We start from the raw sequence: 11,009 nt of genomic DNA, 5'->3' as shown, positions 1-11,009 counted from the left end.
ATTTCTTATGAAAAATTAAACAATAAACAATATGTTGAAATTAAAATGAAGATATACATACTTATATGCTTTTATTTATGTTGGATAATAAGGGCAAGTACCTTTACGTTTAATGTTTTTTATAATGAAAACTGGCTTCTTTGGTACATTTTCTATTAGAATATGATTAGGATCTATAGGTTCATACCCTAATAATTCACCTGTTAATAGTTTTACAAGAATTGAAAAAGTACTTAAATCAGACAAGAATGATTTTTTTATAGATAGTAATTCAACATTGGAGACATATTTATCCACCATTGAATCTAGTTTTCTAATATGTGGAATAATATTTGATATAGATAAATACTGTTGTAACTGTAATTTGAAAAAAAAAACATTGAATTGTGATTTTAATAAAACACTATTTACGTTACCTCAAAATTAGTTAATATTCTTACCTTATAATCACATTTTACCAAACTATTTATAAGTTCTTCAACTTCAGTAATTAATTCATACCCTTTTAACTTATATTCCTGATTGCAAGGAAGATCATGAGCTTGTAAACATAGTTTCAGTAAAACTACCTCTTTTTTAACTTTATCCAATAACAATGATAATGGAACTCCATGCAACGTTCGACTTGCCATTTGAATCTTAGAATATTTTTCAGAAATCTGTATTTATGCATAACTTAATAACCTTTTCAATGATTCTTTAACGAAGTATGTTATATGACGAAAATAAAAGATAGGGAAACATGTACACGAACAAAATATATGGAATTGTAAGTAAAAAGATACTTAAGAAATTTTATATAATTTTTACCTGTCGACTAATTGAAGTCCATGAATTCGAAATCTGATCAGCAAACTGTTTTATTTCATTTCCCCCGTGATGTCGTGCTTCGGCTAAATTCCATAAAGAGTCAAGTTTATCCAGAAGATTGCGTAAAACGTTATGGAACAGCACGAGCTTCGTTTCCAATTCATGATTGATTCTTAAATTGTAACGGTTTTCTATCTTTAAGATCGCTACCTAAATAAACATCGATAGTCTTGTATTTTGCTTTTATTTATTTATAATATACTTTTTTGTAATCTTTTTAAATAAACATTAATGTACTTTTTCATTTCTACATTCATAAATCATGTTCGTCAAATCTTTTTGTACCATTTATGATAACTCTTTCATGCTTAAATGGCCCAAGAAAACATCTTCGTAATTAATATGAAGTACAGTTTAGACAGTTTGTATGACAGTAATGAAGTTCATTTGAGTTACGAAAGATTAGATCAATCAGAACTATAATAATTTATTTGAACACGTTGTGAGAGCATGAAGGTGTTAAACATATGTATACTCACATTTCTTTCGAGCGTGTTTACAAGCTCGTTTTGGGAGATTTCTTCTTTTCTTAGCAAAAACTCCATTCTGGATGACCGAAATCCTTCGGAAATGTACAGGATTGCTTGTATAAATAATAAAGGTATACAATATCGTCGAGATATAACATTAATAAAATGCAAAATTAGATTACATGTGTCTTGCAAACTTTACATTAATCCGCTCGAAAATGCGATAGTCTTATGTTTTTACAGTGTAAATGAATCTCGGTTTCTATGGATTTACCGTCTATTTTTACGCTTTTCGATACTGGTATTCCAAAAACTGTATAGACATTTCCTTTTTATTCTTTTTTTTCTTTGTTTTTTAAGATATTTGATACATAAATTAAATCTGGCGTTTACCGCTATACAGTCGGTGTCACACACGTTTTCAATATTAAACGCAGCGATTTTCACCAAATCTCGAAGTTCGTTCTTTCAAATGGTACATGAATTTCAATGTACCAATGACCATTATTCTACATCAGCGGATGCAGTAACATCGTGCTCTAACTATAAGGTTATATCATGGTAATTATATTATGTTTACCGTAATATCAAGCTAATATAATTATTAAATTGCGTCTAATACTTAAGATGCAGGTCTAATATGTATACATCGAATCCATGTACCGTCCGATGCTTTGAAGTATTGAAGATTAATGACATCCGTAATAATCGCCAGATTTTAATAAATGTTGTTTTTGGCTAGTATTTAGTTTGTAGAATGATATAACGAGGTATAATGTAATGAGCGCTGTCGAAATAGCCAGCACCCTTACACTTGGCTTAACAATTTATCTATGGCTCTTATAATTTTTAATGATCTACGAGAAGTCCATAATATTAAAACTCTACACTTATCTATGTAATTTACAATTTCGTTTTAACTAGTACTTCAATAACTCGGTATTATTATTCATCGTTATAATTAAACACTCTTCATTCGACAATGCACAACATTCGCAGTCACTCTGGAATTAATATGTATATATAATATATAAAAAAAATTCAGAATTCACGTATATCCACAGGTATACACATTCACCATATTTTAAGAAAAATCATACGCTTAACGCCTTAATGATTATAATAATGAGCCTTCAATAAGTAATTACAAAGAACAGTATCTTTCTTAATGCAACATTTAACCAGTAATTGCTGTCCAATTAAGCTTGTTTTGCTACAATCTGAAGAGGGAAGAGTATCTTTGTTCAGCAAAATCAAGGACGGATTATTACGTTACGAAGAACACACGGTACGTTCCTCAAAACAAAATTTTGAAAATATTTTTTTGCAATTCCATCTTTATGAATTGAAACTTCTTAAAATTTTGAATATCCACAAGTAATTTTATTATTTATGTCCGAATATGTATGGATATTCCCAAAAAAATAGTTTCTATAAATAATTAAAGATGTATCAAGTAAATTGCAACATGTATGTATCTTCCTCGCAAGCTTAGTTCACACATTCATACCATAAGATTAATATAAAACAATTGTTTCAAAATTCTGTCATTATTATGTAATATGAAAGTTAAATTATTTTTACAAATAACATATTCAATTGCGTAATTCAAATTAAATAATAAAGACGTAATTTTACTCCTGTAACTTAAGCATTAAAAATGCACCTAATGTGTTGTCAAACTCTTACTAATTAAAAGATATTAATGTAACTTTTAAACATTGCAACCATCCATACATTCTTCTGTTATTACACGACGAAGACACGCGTATTTCAGTGCTATGTTATAATAAATTTCATTCATTTTGAACACAAGATTGGCAGAGTTACTGATACTCATCCCCCATGTTCTGTGTAGTACAATGTCCACAGACATAATGTGAGCTACAAGACAACGATAGACTACTTTAAGTCTGTGTCAGAAACATGCAAGACTGTAATAATGCAGTTTACAGACTCCTTACAATAATTGTTGAATAGTTAGTTCCAACATTAATTTATCTAATTCAGCATTGCCGATATCAGTATTTCCATTTCAACGTGTCGAAAAAATTACAATTTGCTTCAGCAATTCAGAACTAACGAAGTCTTTCAATATCAGATTGCTTTTTAAGGTTTTTCCTCAATAATTATCTTCTCTTTATTTTATCCTCGTTGCCAATGTGCTCGAGAGTGACTGTGATATCTGTAATGTGCAGGTCTATAATGTCTACCATGTCGTTGCCGACTATGGGTAGAAGTGTTATAATAATATCTCCGATAATAACCACCAAGAGATCGGTTCCACGTTTTACCATTCTGATACTCTTGGAAAGGGTTATAAACCGTGTTACTTCTTTCTTCGTACGTTCGATGATCTTTTGCTTTCTTCACTCGGCCACGATCTATTTCTTCGTCATCCGCGTTAAAATGGCGTTTACGTTCTCCCCGTCTATCATTATCAACTTCTCGGTCTAAATGCGTTCTATTGCCGTTCCAATTTGAAACTGTAAATATACAAGCATACATTGTACGATATATTCTGATTTATAAAGTCACAGTCGATACGTTACAATTTTTTTCTTTTTGCAATACAAATTAATATACGTGGTTTTTAATTAATTTTATATTACTATTTAATAGTTATGTTATAATACTTGATAATTTTCTTTTAATGGATTACACAGTGTATTTTGTTACAAACTCAACAAAATGGAATCGGTATGTATATTTTCATTAGGAATTTAGAAATGATTTATTGGCACTCAATCAATTCCACTTTCTGTTAAATATTATGAAATTACTTTAAGCGGGATTTTAAAACATTTGAGTTAGTACAATTTTTTTCTTTTTCTGAATTTATCCTATTGCTTTGTGCAATATTCTTTACGCATGGGTAGTATATTGAATCACGCATCAATGCACGATGAGTCGGTGAAGATTTCGTAGGAAAAAGTGTTGGGTTCAATTGGGGATTCTTCAATAATATTCTTTTTCTGTACTGACCCGTCGAACTGCCGTAACCACGATGAGACATCTTTAATAGATGTGAAACTGTTTCGGAACGATTCGTACCATTGAAATCTCTTAAAGCTGCAGCACTGGGTGTTGTGTTTTGGCTACTTCTATTAATATCCTCCCTATAAAAGTATTACAAGTTACATTATTTAATATTATAGTAAACGATCCACAAAATTAGAACGGAAATTTAACGAATAATTTCTTACTTGTCAGTAACAGACCAGCCATTGGGTGCTGCAGTTGATGCAGGAGAAGATGTGTCTTTTGAAACTTGCCATCCTTTCATGCTGCTAGTTGCCGCTTTTGTAACTACTTTCTCATCTTGACCAGCTTTCGTTCGGATAGACTGATGCCATTTACTTTTGCTACTACTGCTCTCTGTCTTACCATTCGCTTCTGTTTGACCATTTTGATATTTTGTCAAGCTTGTAACAGTACTACAACTAGAACCATTTTGTGTTTTCGAACACTGCATCACGTTAGTTTGATTTTGAGGAATACTACTACCATTTGTCTTTGATATAGATTTTTGCGTATCCTTTGAAATAAGAACTGTTTTAGGTGTACCACCCTTTACTGGAGATCCTTTTTGGATACCATTAGTACTACTAGGGGAAACATTTGTTTTTGATGTACAATTTGAATTTGTCTTATTTTTTAGTGATCCTACAACACTAATATCCTCTTCTTCGCTAGATCCGTCATAGGGAACCAAACTATTTCCATTTAAAACTTTTCCATTTTTAATTTGCATAATTAATCTTGGTTGAGCTTTATCTTGTAATTTTTGTGGCAATTGTGGCCCGATAAAATTTGTAACTGTTTGCGTGGAAAATTGTAGTCCTGTATTTTTATTTACCGATGCTTGGGAATTTGTCTCTGAATTTTCACTACCCTCTTTAGTAGTTGACAAGCCATTCGTCGATCCATTTAAAGCGATTAATCCAGACGTTGATGCTTTAGGACTTACAGTTCTATTCATAGGACTTTCAGATGAAGATAGTGTATTGTTAACAGTCAGTGTACCATTTAATTTAACAGTCTGTTGATTTTGAACCTGAGATTGTGTTGGTTGTTCCATTTCAAAAATCATTATATATGCATTTGTACTCAATACATTACTCAAATTAATTGGACGAACCTGTACGACAGATATTAAAAAAATAATTAGAAAATATTTGATGAAAAATGGTAAAAGATTAATGAAGAAAATAACAAGTAAAAAAATATTATTAGCACTTACACAAGAATCATCAAAGGAATAGTATTGGCCCGTTGAAACTTTGGCAACTGCAGTATAATGCCCACAATTAACTGATGGACCCATATGTGTAACTATTGACATAAGTTTATATGTAAGTGGCTGTATAGGTTCTCCTGGCTCTCTCCATAGATAAGGACCCATATCTATAGTTTGTTTGAAGCCTATATGTTTAGATATTTTCGCACCTAGAACACTAAACCTCTTTAATTGTACACAAAGTACTTTAGGAGGTCGTTCTAGGCTAAATTGTTTTGTCGCAGGAACTCTTCTCTTACAAGCTTCACATTTGTAATCATTGTTATCTAACTGTTCACGACTAAAATAACTACTTAATGCTTCATCCAAAGTACTTGCTTTGCGTATATCCACCAGTAAGTCCTATGGAAATTTATAAATACAGTTAACTTTTATCACATATACAAAGTGTCATGTAACTGGTAGTATAACCGGGTAAAGGAGTGATTCTACGTAAAAACAAGAATTTTTTCATTTGAGATTTCGTTTTCGAGAAAATCGATTTTGATATATTTTATATTGCGACTATATTTGCGACTTATTTTTTCACATAGAATCATCATTTACCCAGTTCTACCACTAGTTACATGACATCCTGTATATTGAATAATATAAAATATTTAGTTTGTATATCTATACCTGAAAATGCTGAAATGTAGTAGAAACATGTCGACATTGTAGGCACTTTACTTCAGTACGAATATAACCACCAAAAATTTGATTAATAGGAGTTGTTTCTTTAGAATAACTGTCTAATTTGCTAGCTTTGTGTCTTGCTAAATAAGCTTTCTCCATGCCTTCCAGTAAATAACGTAAAAATTCATGAGCATCTTCTTGTTGTCCTGGCACCATAGTTCGGCAAATGACTAATAAACAAATTAAATAGATATGTATAAAATAAATGAAAAACCATTAATATTACATGATACACAATACTCACGCTTTAATTTATTATATATATAGAATGGCTTAATAGCACAACCAGATTTCTGATGACTAAATTGTAAAGTCTTTGCCACTGCACATGTAAGGCACTCTCCACCTCCATCTAAAACTAACCTACTATCACAATATGATACAAAACTATGGAACTATTGTTTTAATCTATTTAGTTGAGTACTGCCATGTGTGTTATTAAAAAAATGTAATCATTTGAAACTTACCATTTTGTTCGCACTTCGATGTGTGGTGTGAATCTGATAATAACCAGTTAACAAGCGCCGGTACATGAAACAGTGCTTGAAGTGTGCTATTCAAATAACAAGTATTTCCAACATTGTTCATGCCAGCTCCAACTGGAAATGTGCCTTTCCACCCTAAACTGACTTTCTTTGAAGAATATAAAGTAATGGTTGGTTCTGGTAAACTGGGTCCTTTAGATAATCTTTCATTTCTCTTTAGATAATTTGCACCATCTTTTACTTTGTCTTCAGAATTTTCTGAGTTTGGTAGGCTTAATACAATATATTTGGCTTTAAGTTGATCCAAAATTGTTGTTTGATAATCATCTACTTCTTTGTATTGAATTTCTGATTGTAGAATCCTAGATGCACTACTGACTAAACTTGTAGATAAATCATCCGATGTCTTTGGTTGACTGGTCTCCAAAGCACAACGAAGTGTAGCCGCAACTGGATCACAAATGCTCACAGCAGGCATTATTACTATTTCTTATTTTCTGTCAAAACTTCCTTATTTATTATTCCTATAAAAAATTACAAAAAAAGCGATTCACTATATTGAAACAAGTATTTCATAAATAATAATGTTCAAGTCATTGTTTCCAATTCAAATTATATTTTAGTCCCTTTAATTACGAAGTTAATATTCTAAAAAATACAGACTTAATTTTGCAGTCAATGTTAATGTAATTTTTCATTTGTCAATCCTACTTATAATGTATGATATTCCGTATTATACAGCAAGCAAATAAATAACTTGTAATATTTGATTAAAAGTACAGGAAATCATATTAATTAATTTTAGTAAATAACAAACTAACTCGGTTTTTATAATTGTTAATCATTAAACTGCATTAAAATAAACAAATTTCGTTTATGTTAAAGTAATCATACATTTTTCGTCTTCAAACTCAAGATACGTATACGTTTGTGTGCATGCTAAGGATACAGAAATTCCGAGGATGCGAAGTGAAAGGGTTAATTCTACAACTAATTCATTTATAAAAGCACTATCAACGCCAAATCAATATTTCGATGCACAAACTGTTCGATATAAGAACAAAACAGTAGAATTACTCGAAGTCTGTTCAGTAATTACACAATATTACACTAAACCTGTAACGGAATACACAAGAAGCACGCGGCGTGCAATAGATACCGCGCGAACAGATTCATTGTTTACCTTCTCTTCGTGATTATATGCGTTACAGCCTCCACAAAGAATTTTTATCAATGATATTACAATACATTTCACATAATAAGCGAGATTTTCCAATCGTAAACACGTAGAATCACAGTGCTATTGATTTATTCGAAATTCCACGCGCTTAGGTGCCCCGAAACGGTTACCGGATGAGTTTAACTGAGGGCGCGTGTCTCCGGCCACGAGTCACTTTTTCCCGCGTACTTTGTCACACTTACCTAACTTTCGTCTGGACACTTACGTTAATGATAACGTTAATTTCAATTAAAAAACACTGTTAAAAATACCACGCGTCACTAATGCACGACATTTTTGGAACTTTTAGTTTTGGACATGTGAAATCAAGGCCCATCCTCTATCGTGATGTCAGCCATTTGCAATTATATCGGTGGCCATTAAACTTTTTCCGTTGAGTTTCACGATCCGATCAGGGGCGCCTAAAATGTGTAATCTAGTTTTCATGTCAATGAACGTGTGGCAGCGATAATAGCGACACCTATAGTCGTTACGACGTACAGAAAGGAAATTCTGAGAATGCTACAACCCAGTTAACGAAGACATCTGAAAAAAGTAATTGAAAAGATATCTGAAAAAAATTACCCGTGGGATGTCATTCAAATAACGTCAAATACGTATTAAACAGGGTCGTATACACAGGTCCACAAACTCCCGTGGTGGGGTTGATCCCTTAAAGACGCCAAGTATACTTTCGAATTGTGCCACGATGCCAGGGCACGACGGTCTTATAGTCAGTCATAGACCCAGGAATGAAACCTTGCTCTCAGTCTTTTAATTCCTAGGTTCATGGCATAGACCATAGACATATATAATAGACTGCGCGGTCTTATGGTAGGGATGAAGACGGCACTAGAAAGAGAGGACACTCACTGGAGTAACTTTCCTCTCTTTCTAATGGGGCTGTGGTGAAGAATTCTCTTACGGCTGTGTGGATGCATTTCATGCGTGCAGCATTCCTTCTCCCCATCGCCACCAGTCGCTTTCTCCCCTCCCATTGCGATGTGCGAACGAGAGAGGAATGACTCCATCGTTACCTCTGTCCTTCGGTCTCGCTTCATCCCTACCATAAGACCGCACAGTCTATTATATATGTCTATGGTCTATGCATTTGCCGTACAATAGAAAAAATGGACGTTTATAGTCAGGGATCCTAACGGTGTTTGGCATGAAGCGCCACTATCGTTCAACCGGTGTACTATATCCCCAGGTGGTGCTGACAGCAGTTATCTGTGATTCTGATTGTGCATACGTATATGTCGTTTTTGAGTCTATTCTATACGTGTCATTTATCGCAAATGTCGTAAATACAAATATTAATTATTTCAACGTTTAAACAATTAAAGTAGAAAAACTTTTTAAAAATAAGTAAAAATGTAATATTGTAGGTGTATATAATAGTAAACACGAAGTATAATCTCAAATTAACTTTTATTAAAGAAAGAATGAAAAACGCAAAAATGTAGTGTTTTGTAGTGTGCAACTGTAATATTGGAAATACAGCTGTGAAGAGATTAGAACCGCATTAATTGGTCTACAATAAAAAAATGAAAATTTTTTAATCAAGTAAATAAATATGTTTATGATAAGACTAATAACAATACATCTGATGTAGATATGGCAAGTTGCAGTACTGTGTATACAAATGAGACTGAAAATCTTTATGAAAAAAATATTAATATCAATAAATGTAAAGCTATCAGTAGTAACAAAATTAATTATTTTGCAACATCACTCAGAACCTCTACAGTTTCTTTTATTGTACTAAAGTTTAAAGAGTCTGAAAGAGGTTTTTCGCCACTTGTAAGATATAACATTGGCCATGGCCACAACAGTTTTACTATTAACTGTAGAATTTTTCCACCCATCAATTAGTAATACTCAATCTTGTGATTCATCTTACCTTGTAGATTAACAAGTTCATCATATTGTGCATCCGAAATTGTTGTTGCCAGTGCCTTTCTTGTAGGAGGCTAATATTGATCATTTAGTGCATTAATACATGCTTTAAAATGTTTTGAATCAATTACGCTAAAAGAGATATTACAATAAAAAGACAAATTTTTTCAAGTAATGATCAATCTTACTTCATCTTAAATAAAAATAAACTTTTTATTAACATAATTTTCAATCTAAACAAATTATATTTATTATTCTGTACCAATTTTTGGAACCTTTTAACATCCATTTTTCATCAGTGTAACCGAACTTAATTTAATTGTTTTTAATCAGAATTAAAATTATTAATAAATTGACACTTCTTAATAACCTATACGAAAAATGTTTTATAGGTTAGAAACACGTTATAGATATTTTCATTCCAGATATAAGACATTTACGACACGTGTCACGTATAAAATAAAAAAGTCGCATATTTATCCACCTCTGGTGCTGGCCAAAGTTATTCGAAGGTTTATTCGAAGCCTACGAATAAAACCTCAAATAAAAATTTTATTCGACGCTTACGAATAAAACCTCGAATAGAAATTTTAGTCGTTGCTACCTATAATTGAGAAAACGTTACTTTTTCTTTAAATGGAAGACAGTCAGCATTATATGTAGGTTACAGAAATTCAAAAATTGAAATGATTATAAAATGATATATATATATATGATAGATAATGATATATAATGATTATAAAATAATATTATAAATATAACTGACTAATCACACGATAAAATTAAATGGTATCGAATGAAGCATACCATGGAACTAAGTGTATGCATTTTTATACATTGATGCCAATGAAAAATGCAATCGCACCCTTTATTTAAATGAAACTCTATACTTTTAGCTGGACTAGTCAATGCAATTTTTCGGTCTCTACAAAAAAATATTAAAATACTCATTAGTCTTAAAACTATTAGTTTGGAAGTTATGATTTTAAGTTTTGGAAGCTATGATTTTCTGTTTGCGTTCTCAGTACGGGAAGCGCGAAGCGCTAAGCGCACAACACCAAACGACTACACTGCGCATAAACAAGTGAAAC

General features: G+C 31.9%; 2 protein-coding genes across 2 annotated transcripts; both read right to left on the bottom strand.

Moving 5' to 3' along the window:
- Positions 1-75: 75 nt before the first annotated feature.
- On the bottom strand, positions 76-1,415 carry LOC107190078. Its single transcript, XM_015578809.1, has 4 exons — positions 1,350-1,415; positions 811-1,020; positions 441-659; positions 76-357 (listed from the first exon to the last, which is right to left on the bottom strand). Exons 1-4 carry the CDS (start codon positions 1,413-1,415, stop codon positions 76-78), a joined length of 777 nt encoding a protein of 258 aa, XP_015434295.1.
- A 2,070-nt stretch (positions 1,416-3,485) lies between these two features.
- On the bottom strand, positions 3,486-7,299 carry LOC107190430 (ubiquitin carboxyl-terminal hydrolase 36). Its single transcript, XM_015579229.1, has 7 exons — positions 6,783-7,299; positions 6,560-6,673; positions 6,259-6,485; positions 5,584-5,982; positions 4,547-5,481; positions 4,326-4,459; positions 3,486-3,826 (listed from the first exon to the last, which is right to left on the bottom strand). The coding sequence occupies exons 1-7, from the start codon at positions 7,276-7,278 to the stop codon at positions 3,486-3,488; spliced, it is 2,646 nt and encodes an 881-aa protein (XP_015434715.1). The 5' UTR covers positions 7,279-7,299.
- Positions 7,300-11,009: the final 3,710 nt, after the last annotated feature.

The sequence above is a fragment of the Dufourea novaeangliae genome, unplaced genomic scaffold (genome assembly GCF_001272555.1).
Source record: "Dufourea novaeangliae isolate 0120121106 unplaced genomic scaffold, ASM127255v1 scaffold11, whole genome shotgun sequence".
Lineage (NCBI taxonomy): Eukaryota > Metazoa > Arthropoda > Insecta > Hymenoptera > Halictidae > Dufourea > Dufourea novaeangliae.
The sequence above is the reverse complement of the archived record's forward strand: the minus strand, read 5'-3'. Positions and strand labels throughout refer to the sequence as shown.

Excerpts from the sequence above, each read along its gene's own strand:
- LOC107190430 (XM_015579229.1), bottom strand. The coding sequence starts at position 7,278 with ATGCCTGCTGTGAGCATTTGTGATCCAGTTGCGGCTACACTTCGTTGT. Across the intron at positions 6,674-6,782 it reads ATCGAAGTGCGAACAAAATG|TTTTAGATGGAGGTGGAGAG; the intron begins GTAAGTTTCAAA and ends ATAGTAGGTTAG. Across the intron at positions 6,486-6,559 it reads TATATATAATAAATTAAAGC|TCATTTGCCGAACTATGGTG; the intron begins GTGAGTATTGTG and ends TTTGTTTATTAG.
- LOC107190078 (XM_015578809.1), bottom strand. The coding sequence starts at position 1,415 with ATGGAGTTTTTGCTAAGAAAAGAAGAAATCTCCCAAAACGAGCTTGTA. Across the intron at positions 1,021-1,349 it reads TAAACACGCTCGAAAGAAAT|GTAGCGATCTTAAAGATAGA; the intron begins GTGAGTATACAT and ends ATGTTTATTTAG. Across the intron at positions 660-810 it reads GGACTTCAATTAGTCGACAG|ATTTCTGAAAAATATTCTAA; the intron begins GTAAAAATTATA and ends GCATAAATACAG.